At 37.7% G+C, this 18,101-nt stretch overlaps 1 protein-coding gene across 5 annotated transcripts in view; it reads left to right on the top strand.

Moving 5' to 3' along the window:
• Positions 1-18,101, top strand: part of snx8a (sorting nexin 8a) — a 100,807-nt gene that overhangs the window by 43,273 nt on the left and 39,433 nt on the right. For 2 of the 5 annotated variants that reach the window (XM_063058637.1, XM_063058639.1), the window contains exon 1: positions 10,430-10,669. The exons of the other annotated variants lie outside the window; for them this stretch is intronic. In XM_063058637.1, the coding sequence (XP_062914707.1) occupies positions 10,648-10,669 (22 nt within the window). In that variant the 5' untranslated portion in view covers positions 10,430-10,647. Of the gene's footprint in view, positions 1-10,429; positions 10,670-18,101 lie in introns of those variants that run through there. 5 annotated transcript variants of the gene reach the window in all.

Below are 18,101 nucleotides of genomic sequence, written 5' to 3' on the forward strand. Positions count from 1 at the left end.
GTATGTAAAAAAAAGAAAGATGAGAATGGATATAGGATCACTAGAAAATGAGGCTGGAGAAATAATAACAGGGGACAAGAAGATGGCGGATGAAGTAAATGAGTATCTTGCATCGGTCTTCACTGTGAAAGACACTACAAATGTGCCTGATGCTGAAGGGTGTGAGAGAAGAGATGTGAGTACAACTACTATTAAAAGGGAGAAGATACTTATAAAGTTGAAAGACCTGAGTGTACATAAGTCACCAGGACCAGAAGAACTGCACCTCAGGCTCTGAAAGAGGTAGTGGTAAAGATTGTGGAGGCATTAGTAATGATCTTTCAAAAATCATTGGACTCTGGCATGGTGCCAGAGGACTAGAAAATTGAAAATGTCATTTCACTCTTTAAGAAAGGAGGAAGGCAGCAGAAAGGAAATTACAGTGGTTGGGAAGATGTTGGACTCTATTGTAAAGGATGAGGTTATGGAGTATTTGGTGACATAGGACAAGATAGGACAAAGTCAGCATGGTTTCCTTAAGGGAAAATCCTCCTGACGAACCTGTTAGAATTCTTTGAGGAGATTACAAGTAGCATGGATAAAGGAGATGTAGTGGACATTGTATGTTTGGACTTTCAGAAGGCATTTGATCAGATGCCTCACATGAGGCTGTTTACCAAGTTTGGGTCCCATGGTATTAAAGGAAAGTTACTGGCATGTTTAGAGCATTGTCTGATTGGTAGGAGGCAACTATTATCGGCCTGTGAGTTTGATGTCAGTGGTGGGTAAGTTGATGGAAAGTATTCTTAGAGATGGTATATATAATTATCTGGATAGACAGGGTCTGATTAGGAACAGTCAACATGGATTTGTGTGTGGAAGGTCATGTTTGACAAATCCTATTGAATTTTTTGATGAGGTTACTAGGAAAATTGATGAGGGCAAAGCGGTGGATGTTGTCTATATGGACTTCAGTAAGGCCTTTGACAAGGTTCCACACGGAAGGTTCAATCGTTAGGCATTAATATCGAAGTAGTAAAATGGATTCAGCAGTGGCTGGATGGGAGATGCCAGAGAGTAGTGGTGGATAACTGTTTGTCAGATTGGAGGCCGGTGACTAGTGTGCCTCAGGGATCTGTACTTGGTCCAATGTTGTTTGTCATATACATTAATGATCTGGATGAAGGGGTGGTAAATTGGATTAGTAAGTATGCAGATGATACTAAGATAGGTGGCGTTGTGGATAATGAAGTAGGTTTTCAAAGCTTGCAGAGAGATTTAGACCAGTTAGAAGAGTGGGCTGAAAGATGGCAGATGGAGTTTAATGCTGAAAAATGTGAGGTGCTACATTTTGGTAGTACTAATCAAAATAGGACATACATGGTAAATGGTAGGGCATTGAAGAATGCCGTAGAACAGAGGGATCTAGGAATAATGGTGCATAGTTCCCTGAAGGTGGAATCTCATGTGGATAGGGTGGTGAAGAAAGCTTTTGGTATGCTGGCCTTTATAAACCAGAGCATTGAGTATAGGAGTTGGGATGTAATGTAGAAATTGTACAAGGCATTGGTGTGGCCAAATTTGGAGTATTGTGTACAGTTCTGGTCACTGAATTACAGGGAAGATGTCAATAAAATTGAGAGAGTACAGAGGAGATTTACTAAAATGTTGCCTGGGTTTCATGTCCTAAGTTACAGAGAAAGGTTGAACAAATTAGGTCTTTATTCTTTGGAGCATAGAAGGTTGAGGGGGGACTTGATAGAGGTATTTAAAACTATGAAGGGGATAGATAGAGTTGACGTGGATAGGCTTTTTCCATTGAGAGTGGGGGAGATTCAAGCAAGAGGACATGAGTTGAGAGTTAAAGGGCAAAAGTTTAGGGGTAACATGAGGGGGAACTTCTTTACTCAGAGAGCGATAGCTGTGTGGAACGAGCTTCCAGCAGAAGTGGTTGAGGCAGGTTCGATGTTGTCATTTCAAGTTAAATTGGATAGATATATTGACAGGAAAGGAATGGAGGGTTATAGGCTAAGTGCAGGTTGGTGGGACTAGGTGAGAGTAGGAGTTTGGCACGGACTAGAAGGGCCGAGATGGCCTATTTCCGTGCTGTAATTGTTATATGGTTATTGAGAATAAAAAGATCCTTTTCTGTTGACTGCCAGTGATTAGTGGTGTTCTGCAGAGGTCGAATTTGGGACTACTTTTTCTATGCTGTATATCAATGATTTAGATAATGGAATAGATAGCTTTGTTGCCAAGTTTGCAAATGATACACAGATTGGTGGAGGGGCAAGTAGTGCTGAGGATACAGGAAGGCTGCAGAAGAACTCAGATGGATTAAGAGAATGGGCAAGAAAGTGGCAAATGAAATACAGTGTTGGAAAATGCATAGTCATGCACTTTGGTAGTAGAAATAAATGTGCGAACTATTTTCTAAATGGGGAGAAAATCCAAAAATTTGAGATGCAAAGGGAATTGGGAGTCCTTGTGTAGAACACCCTGAAGGTTAACTTGTAGTTGAGTTGGTGGTGAGGAAGACAAATGGAATGTTAGCATTCATTTCAAGAGGTCTAGAATACAAGAGTCGAGATGTGATGCTGAACCTTTATAAGGCCTCACCTTGAATATTGTGAGCAGTTTTGGGCTCCTCAACTAAGAAAAGATGTGTTGGCATTGGAGAGGGCCCAGAGGAAGTTCACAAGGATGAATCTGGGAATGAAAGGGTTATCATATGAGGAACGTTTGAATAGTGCTATAGAATAAAGGGATTTGGGAATACAGGTCCATAATTCGTTGAAAGTGGTGTCACTGAAGGAGCAGCTGACTTTTAAACCTCTAATGTCAGAATGTTATCAAAAAAATCTCAAACCGGCACTATTGTATCCTGCACGTCTCAGAATTTCTCTTTCTGATGGATCTTGTCGCGTCTTTCATTCCATAACCACCGCTCAAAGCTTTTTGGATGATAACTACCCATCTGAGGCGGACACCGCCCTTTAATTAATGTCCTGTGCTTTCAGTAGCAGCTTTTTTCTCTGGTGTTTTTTTAAAAAAAAATAAACCTTCTACTACTGTACGATGAAGGTTTTTTATAAGCTCAAGATTTTTGTTTTGTGCTTACTATTATAGTTACTACTTTATAACTTATATAAAATAGTTATTTCTTGTGAATAACATTACTTTCTTTTAGTTAATTTTTCCTTAACTTCTTGTTTTTCGATATTATTACTAACGATTTGATCTGACGATCATTTTTAGTTATATGTTCTTTATTTTTGTTTCCGTATAATTAAGATGGCGATTTGTTTTTCTTTTTGCATAATCTCCTTTGTTCTTTTTGGGACGTCATGTTCTTGTGTTTCTTCTTCCCATAATCCCCTTTCTTTTTTTGGAAGCGATATTTTATTTACTCATTTATAATTAACTATTCATACGTATTGATACTAACTTTTTCTTATTGATGTATTTTAGTAATTATACTATGTAGATTATTTTAGTATAGCATTTAATTTTTTTATTTTTATACATATCAGTTTCCGGGGGGGTCATCTATATAACATATAACTTTGGAGTTGCCTCCTGCAGAAATGGGGTTAGAGTTAGTATTAGTTAGTGCTTTCTTCAGCCTTCTCTGGCTTAGTTCAGGGTTCCTGGGGATGGTGGGTGGGGTAGTCTTTTTCTTTTTTAATTTTTTCTATTGGGCTGATTTAGGACTACAAAGATGTCTGCAGTGTCGAGATTTCCGGTTCCTCTCTGATCATGAATTCCTCTTCTGATTTCATGAGTTCACATTATGGTTAACCCTTTACTCACCAAAGGGTTAATCTTAAATTATGGCTCACATTATTAATTTTGCCTCTTGGAATACAAATGGTTTAAACCATCCAATAAAACAGAAAAAGATTTTCAAAGTATTCCAAAGACAGAATGCTCATATTATTTTTGCACAAGAAACTCATGTAAGGAAAGAGGATAATCAACGCTTCTTTAAGTTTTGGAAAGATGAACAATACCAATCAAATGCCCAAGCCAAAATTAAAGGCATTTCAATTTTTATAGATCCCTCAATTACATTTGTTCATCAAGACATTATCTCAGATCCTAATGGCAGATTTTTGTTAATCACTGGGTTACTTTTTAATAAAAAGGTTGCTATGGTTAATGTTTATGCTCCGAATGTGGATTATCCTGAATTTTTAAACACATATTCACTTCCTTTCCTAACTTAAACGAGTATATGTTGATAATGGGCGGTGACTTTAATTTATGTTTGAACCCCACCTTGGACAGATCCATAGGTAGTCCAGCTTTACCGAATAAGTCGGCTACTCTTATTAATTCTTTTATGTTTGATTCTGGAATTTCAGAAATTTGGAGATTTCTATACCCAAACGATAAAGAATTCTCATTCTTTTCACATGTTCATCGTTCTAATTCTCGAATTGACTTTTTTTTATTGACTCTCGATTAATCTCATCTGTAGTTGATTGTAATTATGACATTATCGCCACTTCAGATCATGCTCCAATGAAACTTTCTATCAAGTTAATGGATACTTCTTGTACTAATAGACAATGGTGATTTAACCCTATTTTGCTTCAAGACTCGGACTTTGTCAAGTTTATAAAGGAACAGATTGATTTCTTCTTTTCAACTAATACTATGGAAGAAGTTTCCAATGGAACAGTTTGGGACGCTTTAAAAGCTTATATCCGTGGTCAGATTATTTCCTATTTGGCTGGTTTGAAAAAACGTGCTAAGAATGAAATACTTTTGTTGGTTGATAAAATTAAAGAAATCGATAAAAAAAATGCTATTTCTCCCAGTAAGGAGCTGTACAAACACAGAGTTGAACTTCAATTGGAACATAGCTTATTATTAACATCCTCAATTGAAAATCAATTAATGAGAACTAGAAGTGATTTTTATATTCATAGTGATAAATCGGGAAAATTATTGGTTAATCAATTGAAATTTGCTTTGGTTAAATGTCAAATTACTAAGATTCACAAACACGATGATACTTTGACAGTTGATCATGATGGGATAAACAAAACCTTTCAAGAATTTTATACCTCTTTATATCACTCTGATTTTCCTCATGATTTTAATATCATGCATGATTTTTTTAAGTAAACTGAATTCTCCGAAATTATCACCCGAAGATTGCTTATCATTAGAAACTCCTATTACAGAGGAAGAAATAGTAACTGCAATCTCATCGTTGAATTCTGGTAAAGCACCCGGTCCGGACGGGTTTACAGTGGAATTTTTAAAATTCTTTTCCTCTATTCTCTCTCCGAGATTGTCTAGAATATTCAAAGAAGCAATCAGTTTAGGTAAATTACCACAATCGTTTTATGAAGCCTCTATCTCCTTAATTCTTAAAAAGAATAAAGATCCTACTGATTGTGCATCATACAGACCGATATCTCTTTTGAATGTAGATTCAAAAATTTTAGCAACTAGGTTAGAGAAGGTATTACCTCAGATTATATCTATGGATCAAACCGGATTTATTAAAAATCGTTATTCATCCTTTAATATTAGGAGGTTAATGAATATTGTTTATACCCCTTCACTTATTACCCCAGAATGTATTATCTCATTAGATGCTGAGAAAGCCTTTGTCAGAGTCGAATGGCTTATTTATTTAGTGTGCTTGAGAAATTTAATTTTAGTTTGACATTTATATCTTGGATTAAATTGTTATATTACTCCCCGGTAGGCTTGGTTTGTACTAATAATCAAAGATCTCCCTTTTTTCGTGGTACTAGGCAAGGATGCCCTCTTAGTCCTTTACTATTTAATATCGCCCTTGAACCTTTAGCAATTGCTATCCGTGACTCGCCCAATATTTTTGGTTTACCCGCGGAAACGAAATACATAAATTATCACTATATGCAGATGATTTGTTGTTATACATCTCTAATCCGGAGAAGTCAATTCCTGCTATTCTAGCTTTGTTGGCTCAATTTAGTAATTTTTCTGGCTGCAAACTGAATCTTAATAAGAGTGAATTATTTCCCCTAAATAAGCAGGTACCTATTTATGGACATTTACCAATTAAATTGGTTACTGACTCATTTATATATTTAGGGATAATAATTACGAAAAAGTATAAATACTTCTAATTTTTTACCTTTAATTGATCAGATTAAATTTTTGTTTACTAAATAATCACCAATTTCTTTGTCTTTGATTGGTCGGATTAATGCTATTAAGATGATTATTTTGCCAAAATTTCTATATGTATTTCAATCGGTTCCAATTTTTATCCCAAAATCTTTTTTCGATAATGTTGATTCAAAAATTTCCTCACATATATGGCAGAACAAAAATCCTAGGTTAGGTAAAAGGTATTTACAGAAATCTAAAAAGGAGGGGTGGCTTGCCCTCCCGAAGTTTAGATTTTATTATTGGGCAATCAATATTCGATATTTAAAATTTTGGTTACGAGATTTGGATGTATCTTTAAATTCACATTGGATAAATCTTGAATGTAATTCACTACAAGGGTCTTCTTTGGGTTCAGTTTTAGGAAGTTTGCTTCCATTTACTTCTTCTAAATTGTATAAATAAATGAATAATCCAATAGTTAAGCATACTTTACGTATATGGTTTCAATTTCGAAGATTTTTTGGGTTTAATCAATTTATTTTAGCAAATCCTATTATATCTAATTTCCTTTTTCAACCTTCCACTATGGATCAAGCTTACTTTGATTGGAAAACCAAAGGTATAGTACGTTTTCGTGATTTATTTTTGGGTAATTGTTTCATGTCTTGTGATCAACTTTCTAATAAATATAACTTACCCAGATCTCACTTTTTTAGAAACTTTTTAATTACTGTTTCTCCTAATTTTCCACACTCATATCCAATGGATACTTTGGAAAAAATTTTAGATCTAAATCTCTCTCAGAAAAGTGTTGTAGCAATTATTTATAATATAATTATGAATTTATGTCCTGATGTTTCCAACAAAATTAAAGCTGATTGGGAAAGAGAACTTAAGACGATTATACCAATTGAAAAATGGGAAAAAATTCTTCAATTGATTAATTCATCCTCTATATGTGCTAAACATGTGTTGATACAGTTTAAAGTAGTGCACAGGGCTCATATGTCCAAAGATAAACTATCTCGTTATTATTCTTATATTAATCCTATATGTGATAGATGTCATTTCGAGATAGCCTCTTTAATTCACATGTTTTGGTCATGTCCTTTGTTGGAAAAATATTGGAAAGATATTTTTGATATTATTTCAACGGTTTGAATATAGACTTACAACCTCATCCAATTAGTGCTATCTTTGGATTACCAATGATAGACTCAAACTATTTAACCTCTTCAGCACGCCAGATGATTGCATTTCTTACTTTAATGGCTAGAAGATCCATTTTGCTGAATTGGAAAGAGATTAACCCTCCTACTGTATTTCACTAGTTTTCACAAACTATGTTGTGTTTGAATTTGGAAAAAATTAGAAGTGTGGTTTATGACCCTTACATTAAATTTGAAAAAACTTGGAGGCCATTCATTCAGCATTTTCATATGATGTAATTTGACCATTTCCAAACTTATTTTATTTCTCTGTACTGCTGGTTGAGAGGAATGGAGTCGTCGACACTAAGGTTTTCTTCTCTTCCATTTTTACGTTGTTAGAATTGCCCAAGTCTTTTAGTTTAGTTGACTAATTCTGTTTAGTTTAGTTTTTTGGGGGGATGGGGTTTGTTTTTTTTTCTATTTTTTTTCTTTTTCATGATTTTTCTCCAGTTTTTTTTTGTCCTGTATTATTCATTGTTATTCTACACGATTGGGAGTTCTGTCAATTTATACTATTTGTTCTTATAATTACTCATTTTAAGTACAACAATGTATCTCTAACTATTTGTATTATTGCTATCTTATGTTTATATTTTATGAAACTAATAAAAAGATTGAAAAAGAAAGGAAGAAAGTGGTGTCACCGGTAGATAGGGTCATAAAAAAGCTTTTGCCACATTAACCTTCATAAATCAAAGTATTGAGTACAGGAGATGTGATGTTATGTTGAAGTTGTACAAAGCATTGGTGAGGCCTAATTTGGAGTACTGTGTGTAGTTTTGGTCACCTACCTACATGAAAGATGTCTATAAGGTTGAAGGTGGTATCTGAAAGAAGAGGACAGAAGACCATGGAATAAAGGGAAGGAGGTGAGGAACCAGAGGGCGGAGGTCTGGGTGATGGGCTGGTCATGAGGGTGGGTGAGGGGAAAGAGAAGGATTAATGGGACCAGAGAGATAAGGAAAAATAGGGATGGTTGTGGGGGAGGGCGTGAGGTTGGAGACACAGGGGAATGGTTACCAGAAGTTAGAGAAATCAATGTTGATGCCTTCTGATTGGAAATTACCAAAACAGAATATGAGATATTGTTCCTGTTCCACCTCTTTCCCTTTTCTCCCATGGTCCGCTGCCCTCTCCTCTCAGATTCAATCTTCTTCAGCCCTCTGCCACTTCCACCTTTCACCTCCCAGGTTCTCATGATTCCTACATCCCCCACAGCCTTCCACTGCCTACCTATCTTTCCCCTCTTACCTGGATTCACCTATCACCTACTTGGCCTCTTCCCCCCCCCCACCTCAATCTTATTATTCTGGCTTCTGCCTTCTTTCTTTCCGGTTCTGATGAGGGATCTCTGCCCAAAATGACGACTGTCCATTTCCCTCCATAGATGCTGCTTGATTTGCTGAGTTTCTCCAGCATTTGATCATTACCTCACAACCAAGAAAACACCTATTATCCTGTTGTTGCTGCTGTTAGATAGGAATTACAGCAAAATGTGATGGGACGGAATATCAATCTAAAAATATCTACATGCTACAAAAATTTTCTTCTCCCCATCTTTCAACTTACTCTGTTACAGTATTCTCCTGTTCTCTTCCCCACCTTGTGCACATCTAACTGCTCCTTAAATGTGCTGCTTTAGAATTTAACACAACCCTTCTAATATAGCTGTAAAATGTGTAACAACTGCAGATGCTAGAAATTTGAAATTAGAACAAAAAATGTTGGAAATACTCAACAGATTAGAAAGCATGTATGGAGAGAGAAACAATGCTTTGGATTAATTACCTCTCATCAGAACAGTAAACAGACGTGTTTTAAATGACAGGGAATGGATGGGGTGCAGGGACTAGAGAGAATATTTGTGATGGGTTGGAGATGGAGAGAGCGCATGACATAAGAGGTGATGACGACGACATAAGAGGTGATGACGACTAAGAGGGGATGGTCAATGGTTGCTAACTGAGGCTGCTGTCTCTGCAGGTGGTGGTAATAGAATGAAGATAGCAGAAAGAGAAAACATCTGGGAAATCTAAAATAAAACTTGGTACTTGATAGATCAGGCAGCATCTGTGGGGAAAAAAACTGAGTTAATTTATTGGTGGAGGAACTTGCCAGTGCTATTGTGCAGAGGAACTTGGAGGAAATGGCCAGTGCTAACACAAATGGGAAAAGCTGGTTATTTTAAATTGTTGAATTTAACACTGAGTTATGGAATTCAACATTTTGGATAACCAAAGACCTCACAGATCTTACTTGACACGTTGGATATCTCCATCGTATTACTTTATTGTAGTATGGCGAGCTACTCTTTGAATTTATGTCTACAATGAATTCTTATTTACATTGTCAGTAGACAATGTAAAGGGTGAAGGTAATAATGCATTTAACCTACTCAGAGGATATGGCCTGATTAGAAGAGAGCAAGTTCAAAATCAACCTGTAGCATCGAGGTTTTAAAGCGTGGGTCTTTTAGATTATCCTTTCAGGTTGTGCTCTTCAAACCCTGGTAAGTATACAAACTGGAGATATGATAGAATCAATATTCCATAAGGATATTCGAAAATAATCCGGATATATTTGAATAGCACTAGTTTGCAAGAATAAAATGGGAAGAAATGTTAAGTGCATAACCAATTAGAATAATAAAGGAGCTTCCACTGACACAGAATCAAATGTCTACATTCTGTCCAGCACATTCCGCGATTAGTGAGCGGGAAACTGCTGGAGAAACTTAGCGGGTCATGCAGTTAAATTGACAGTTGACGATCTGAGTGGAGGCCCTTCAACTTGTCCAGGATATCCTTTTTGCTCCAGGTTTCAGCATCTGAAAGCTCTCTTGTCTCCGTGGTCTCGGTTTAGCAGCTCGTCCAGCCATACGCTTCAGCATTGCAGCGGAAAATTAGTCTATTTTTCAGGAGCAAGACTTGAATTTGAAACCGGCATTTCGTCAGATGAAGGCATTCTGAAACGTGGTGGAGGTTTTAACGGAGTTCCCAGGGCAACCCCACTCGACGGCAGTTCGGTCGGCCTGCGCCTGCGAGGACAGAAGACTGACCAACCCGTCCCGCCCCGCCCGGCCGATCGGTCTCGGACTCAGAGGCGAGTACCTGCGGGAGGCGCATGCGCATGCGCGGGAGGGGATCTCGCTGGGGAGAGGGGCGAGACTGCTCGGACAAGTGACGGAAACGAAGTGGTGAAAAGAGAGAAAATGTAGAGAGGACGGCAGTTTAACCACAATATCGGGAGCGGAGTTTAATGACATTACTGATTAATGCTGCATTGTGTTTATTACTGAGGGAATCAGACGGCGGCTGTCTGCTCACATGATCGGGCCATGGAGACGGAGATTACAGAAGGTAGGAGAGCGGGAAGACAACCTTCCGCCAGGCGGCAGGGCGAGTGCTTGCTTCGGAGGGGCTAAGCCAAGTCCCTTCCCTACTGGGGACTGTGTTGGATAGAAATGCCCGGGAGCTGGCAGCGCTGCACACGGGAGACCCCCCCGAGCCCCTCTCGCCATCTTCCTCTTGCCCCTCACCGTGGGTCGCCTTGTTCTTGCTCTAATCCTCTTGGTAATCGAGACTTCTGCCGTCTTCGTTGACCCAACTTCAAATACCGTGGTTCTTCACAGTGCACTGCCCTTCAAGGAGTTTTTTTGTGCGCTGTAAATAACGGTGTATAAAATGTGCAAATTATATTGTTTAAATATGATGATTAGATTTAAAATTTGGGACGATATAAAGCTGCTTTTTGCATTTATTTTCTATTACCTTGGCAATGCTGTGTTAGTAATACTGGTTGTCAACCGATCACCGTGCTTCGTCTCGACGTTTATTTACATGCAGGACGGTATTCAGTGATGTGGAATATACTTATTTGTAATGTTTAAAAGTTCATATCTTTGCATAGAATTGTGGGTAGCAAGTTCCTTTTTTCATGAATGCAAGAATAATATACTCGATCGAATACTAAACCAAGTTAAACATTTTCTTTTAATCTATCTTCTATTTCAACATGGTGTTGGAATAGAGAGAAAAATAAAGCCTATTTTGCTACCCTCAGTTGTCGAATACTTTAATTTCCTGTTAGCAACACGTTGCATTGAAGAACTGATGTTTTCTGAATCTCATTGCCAAAAACTGCCACATAACCAGAGAATCGACTCCTTGAGCTGTTAAAAGTAACAACTTGTCGCTAATAATAAAAAAAGAGGAAGGTGATCTAACATAGGATATTGATTGTATAGTTTTATAGATAAATATAATTCTGGCTATTTGAAGGATTTTCTGGTGTTCTGCTCGTGCTGTGGAAACTTTCTTATTGAAGTAAGCACATTGAGCCAGTAAAAGGTTTTATCCAAAGCATTACCTCTGACAATCTAGTATTTCCTCAGTATTAGAATGGAATGTCTGTTTGAATTATGTACTGAAATATGTACAGCTTTCTTAAAGTAGTTATTAGGTCTGTATCCTATTATGCTATTTCAATATGTAAAAACATTTTCTTCACCTTTCAATAAAAAAAGGGTGAATGAGGAGAGACAATGTGGATTGAATGGCGCAATTCTAAAGCTGTGAAAGGGTAGGGGACCTGGAAGGTATCTTGTGCATAAATCTTCAACTGGTGCTGGCCATAATAAGAGAATATTTGGTAATGCTTGTGAGATGTATTTCATAAATGGCAGATGGAGTACAAAAGCAGGAATGTTATGTTCATAAAGCAATTTCGAGCTAAAACTGGAGAGTCATAACCAATTTTGAACAGTACACTTGTTTTAAGTTTGTGTTATTGTTCTGTTGTCTATATACTATTGAATATTGTGATGCTTGCCACTGTGTAGTGTTGCTATTGTTAATGCATAATGCAGCCAACATTTTAAATATAGTTATTTTTATGACTTATTGGCAACCAAAGGCTCAGGAAATTGTTTGTGTGCTCTGGTGAATTGCCAGATACCAGTGCAGTTTTCTGAGTGGCTGGGTCATCTGTTGCTTGACAAATGGGTCTTTTTGCAATTTCTGCATGTAAACTCAGTACTGATGATGAGTATCATTTTATCTTGCTTGGCCAGAATGTCTCAGTATTGACTCCCTCCTAGTCATCTTTGTGTTGACCTTCCATTTGCTGGTCTAAAGCAATTGATTTTTAAGCGATTTTCTTGCAGACCAAATGGAATTTGGGGTATTCAAGCTGACGTTTGCTTGTGACAAGCTCACTGTGAATATGTCAAAATTGATTTATTGTCAAATGCACAGGTACAATGAAAAAATTACTTGCAGCAGCATCACAGACTCATGGCATCAGATAAGCAGCATTCACAAGTGCAATAGAAAGCAACCATATTTACAACAAAGAACACAATTAGAACAAAAAAATCCAGTCCATTTTAGTCTTTGAAGGTTTAGCCAGTATTCATCCATTGGTTAAGACATGTAAATTTTCTTCTCTCTCCATCAGGAAAACATATTAGGTATCTTGAGCAGCACACACAAATTACTGGACAAACTCAAGAAATGAATGAACAGTTGATGTTTAGGACCAAGACCCTTTTTCAGGGCTTGGTATCTTGTCCAGTTTTAGAAAAGGAAAGATGAGACTTTATTATGTCTAGGATACTAAAAAGACACATGCACACACAAATTACTGGAGGAACTCAGCAGGCCAGGCAGCATCTATGGAAAAGGGTGAACAGTCAACGTTTATGGGCGAGACCCTTCTTCAGGACTGGAAAAGAAGGGGAGAAGACAGAGTAAGAAGATGAGGGTAGGGGAGGAAGCATACTTGCAGGAGCATCTCAGGCTCATAGCAGATAATTTACGTTGGTCTTGTAGATGTTATTTTCCTTTCAGTATTGAAGTAAGGGGTCGATGTTTCACTCTATTATAGGAATACAAGTATGCAGGGATTATAGCTGGATCAGTTTGTCAATAGCATGAGTGTTAAGGCTGTCATGGCATTGCTTGCCCTTTCCAAAGCAGCACTGATTTTGGTTTCCAAGCCAGGATTTCTGAGATGGTTGAGTCCAGGTAAGTGAACATTTCTCTTTTTATTTGCTCTTCACAAGGACAATTAACTTGTTGACTTGTTTGCAAGTTTTAGATTGAAACCATTGGAAACAATAGAAATAATCCATTGAACATTTCAGTCTTTGAATGACTAATAAATGTTGCAACATTGGCAAAGCCAATTTAATAATCGAGAACACCTTGGGTTTGATTTTCATTTGATTAAAGTGTTTTCCATTGGACCAGGTCTGAAGATATCCTTCTGAATCATTACTGAATAAATATTTAAGCAGAATAGTTCAGAAAATCTGAGTTGGGGCCAGCTCTGTTTGAGCTGATTGATTCAGATGCAAAATAAGATAGAAAGATCTGATGATGATCAGTCCATCTTCAAGCTTTGAAAAATATCATTCCAGCTGATAAGGCCAAAAGCTTTATAGAGATTTTCTGGTTCATAACTTGTTTCTTGTACCAGCCTCTTAAATATGGGAACATTGAGACTTTATAGGCACACTATGTCAATAAGAATCTCTGGTCTTGGTAGGTAAACTTTTGCATGCCAGCCTTTTATTTATAACAAAAAAGGATATACCATAAGCGATAGTATAGTTGCTTATATTTATGATTTATTTTGCATGGATTATGCCTACATCTCTCGTGGCTCAAGAAACTTTATTTTCACTCATTTATAAATTAGTTGTATAAATTGGGGATGTTTAGGCTTGCTGCACTCAAAAACTACTTGTTAAGCAGCTTGCTTCTGAGACTTTGCTACAAGCACTTGATCATAGAGTCATAGAAAAGTACAGAAACAGGTCCCTCAACCCCTCTAGTTTAGTCCCATCGACTGCACCAGGACCATAGCCATCCATGTACCTATCTAAACTTCTCTTAAGCATTGAAATCGGGCTCACGTGCATCGCTTGCGCTGTCAGCTCATTCCACACTCATGACTCTGAGTGAAGAAATCTCCCTTCATGTTACCCTTAAAATTTTCACCTTTTACTCTTAACCTCTAGTTGTTGTTCCATTCAACCTCAGTGGAAAAAGCCTGCTTGCATTTACCCTATCTATACCCCTCATAATTTTATATACCTCTATCAAATTTCCCCTCAATCTTTCATGTTCCAAGAAATAAAGTCCTTATAACTCAGGTCCTCCAGTCATGGCAACATCCTTGTAAATTTTCTCTTGTACTCAACCTTATTTACATCTTTCCTGTAGGTAGGTGACCAAAACTGCACACAGTAATCCAAATTGGGCCTCACCATTGTCCTATACAACTACAGCATAACGTCCCTTCTGAACTCCATTCAGTCCATTTTTGTTTTTGTTCACATTGTTCATGGTCAAATCTTGTCAATGTTCTGAGGCCTTCTAGTGTTCAGAGAACAGCATTACAGACCCCATATAAGGAGAATTCTGAGTGATATTCAGTATATTGAGCCATCTGCTTATTGCCTACATTTTCCCAGACGTTGCTTGTCACCTTGATCAGCCCTTTGCATGCATTTGCACAAGTGTACACTATCTCACTCTGATTTTCAATGTTTAAAGTAAATTTATTATCAAATTACATATAGGTCAAGATATATGACATTTTTCTTGCAGGCATACTGAATAAACCCAGTACCTTTTAATAGAATCAATGGAACACCACACCAGTTGGGCATACAACCAGGGTGCAAAAGACAACAAATTGCAAGGACAAAAGAAATAAATAATTAATGAGAAATAAATAAACAATAAATATCGAGAACATGAGATGAAGAGTCCTTGAAAGTGAGTCCATCGGTTGTGATAGGGCAAGTGAACTTGATTGACATTATCCCTCGTGGTTCAAGAGCCTGATGGTTGAGGGGTTGCGTGGTGTGAGTTCTGAGGCTCCTGTACTACCCTTCTGATGGCAGCAGTGAGGAGGGAACGTGACCTAGGTGGTTGGGCTCCCTGGTAATGGATGCTGCTTTCCTGCAACAACATTTCATGTAGATGTGCTCCAGTGATGGGGAAGGTTTTACCTGTGATGGACTGGGCCATATCCACTACTTTTTGTAGGATTTTCTTTTTGAGGGCATTGGTGATTCCATACCAGACTGATGTCAATATACTCTTCACCACACGTTTATAGGAGTTAGTCAAAGTTGTACGGTAGATGTCTTGCTGTATTTTCACAAACTTATAAGGAAGTGCTTTCTTTGTAAAAAGAACAGGTCCTCTGAAATGCTAACACTGAACAACTTTAAGTTGCCAACCGTCTCCAATTCTGATTTTCCCCCACCTCGATAAGGACTGGCTCATGGCCCTCTGGTTTCCTCCTCCTGCAGTCAATAATCAGGTCCTTGGTCCTGTAGATATTGAGTAAGAGGCTGTTGTGGCATCACTTATTTTCAACCTCCTGCTATATGCTGATTCATCACCACCTTTTATTTGGCCTTGACAATGGTATCAACCAATTTGAATATGGCATTGGAGCTGTGTTTAGCCTTTGTGTGTTGACCTTTTGCTTACAAATGAACAGACATTCTTGATAATCCTTGTCTAGATCTTCAGCTGCAATTAACAAACCTTCATCACCTTCCCCAGTCACCACCACTGTTTTGTATCATTTCATCTCTCTTGGTCTCCGCTTAATTATAGAGATTCTTTCCATTTCTCCTTCTCTAAATGATTTCTCCTTCTCAAATTAAAACTTTTTTTTAACTTTACCTGGCTCTCTTGAAATGATTTCTCTCTTACAGATGGCATCCTACCTGAGTATTTACAAAAAATTTTTGTTTTCATTTCAAATTTTCTGCATCTGAATTATTTTGCTTTCAAACAGGCAAAGATTGTGTCTTATTTATTTTTGATAGCTGGGTATCTTTGTGCAAAGAGTTAGTTCAGTATTTAAGCAACCCAATCATTTTATGCTATGATTTCAGTGGATTACAAGATTGCAATTCTTTGTTGTGTCCCATTGAACTTCTGGTTTTGATAGTCTGATCTGAAAATTTGATAGCTTTCAGTTGCCATAAAGTTATTTACAGCTCTAAGAAGCAATGAATGATCAGGGTCACAACTGATGCTATGATGGGATCACATAATCATCTGTTTGTAGGTGAGTTGCATTCGAGTTCTTTTGCTACCAGATTGTGTACATTGCTGGTAACTTGTGTTATCCCCACATCAACAGAAACATTTGTTATGTGAGGTGAAGCACCACCATCCCTGCCAACGATGCCCTCAAATAGGAGAGCTTCTCATTTGGTTGATATTGCTGGTTGCAATTTTCTTGATAGTTTGTGTGCAGTCAGGAACAGGATTTGATGGGAAAATGTTATTGGCTGGGACTGTCCCATTTTGAGGTGTAATGATCTCTCTTGTTGTTAGTAACAACTCCTTAAAGATGCATCTGTGCTAATTAACACATGTTTACAGCTGATAATTTGACTTTCCATCTATTAGAACACAATGAAGCTGTAGTGATCTGAGAACAAAAGCCCAGGTATTTGCTGGCTGATTGATAGTTGCTCATGTCCTTTCAATTGTTCATACTTGTTTGCGGGAAGTGTAGAGCTGATGCAGTGTAGAGTTGGGGTAAATTGTAAGCCTGCCTTATCACTGTACAGATTCCACTTTGGATTTTCATTTCAGTTTTTGTCTCTCCCAGAGTTCTACAAGGCAGTGGTTGCAATTTCTGTCATCTTATTTCATCAGGATACCGATTATGAAACATCGCTCTGCCCAGTACTGTAATGATAACTAACGATCTTCATGATAATTGTTCACTCTTTAATAAATTTAGTCCACAAGTAAAATCAGTTGCCTGAAGCGCATTATGTAAAAATTAGACGTGAGTGAGGTCTGTAATCCCAAACTATCCTACCAAGATGTTACTGTTGAGAGACAAAAGTGACCTTTCTTCTAATACCCACACATTTTTGGTGTGACTGATGATTTTAAAAAAACGATATTTTAGTCTAAGCGCCTAAGGATAGTGAGAAAACATTGTATAGAAACATGTATGAAAAAAGTGATATTTAGTATTTCCTTGAATGTACAAGAAATATTACTTTGCAGAGATAAATTCAGAATCAGGTTCACTGACATATGTCCTGAAATTTGTTGTTTTATGGCAGTATTATAATAGAATACATAAAGATTACTATGTTACAGTAAATAAATAGTGCAAAAGATGAATCATAAGTTAGTATTCATGGATTGTTCAAAAAATCTGATGGAGGGGAAGAAGCTGTTCTTGAAGGGCTTCAGGCTCCTTTGCCTCCTGCCCAATGCTTGTAATGAAGTGAGTGCATGTCCCAGATAGCGAGGGACGTCAATGATGAATGCTGCCGCCTTTAGCATTATGCCTCACCATCAATCCTCTGAAGTCTCTTCTGAACCCGCACATTGCAGCCTCCATATCTGGCACTGATGCAACCTGTCAGATTGCTGTCCACCATACATCTGTAGAAATTTGCAAGTCTTCAGTGACATACCAAATTTCATCAAACTCCTAATGAAGTGGAACCCACTGGCATGCCTTCTTCATGATTGCATCAATGTGTTGGGCCCCAGGATAGATCCTCTGAAATGTTGATATCTGCAGACCTGAAGCTGATCATCCGAACCACCGCAGACCCCTCAGTGAGTTCTGAATTCTCCTTCCTAAGTTCACAATCAGTTCCTCGGTCCTGCTGATGTTGAGTGTGAAGCTGTTGTGACATCACTCAACCAGCCAATTTGTGTCTCTCCTGTGTGTACCTACTCATCGCCATTGCTTTGCAGCCATAGACTTTGCATAAAT

Source organism: Mobula hypostoma, chromosome 9 (assembly GCF_963921235.1).
Source record: "Mobula hypostoma chromosome 9, sMobHyp1.1, whole genome shotgun sequence".
In the NCBI taxonomy this organism is placed as follows: domain Eukaryota; kingdom Metazoa; phylum Chordata; class Chondrichthyes; order Myliobatiformes; family Myliobatidae; genus Mobula; species Mobula hypostoma.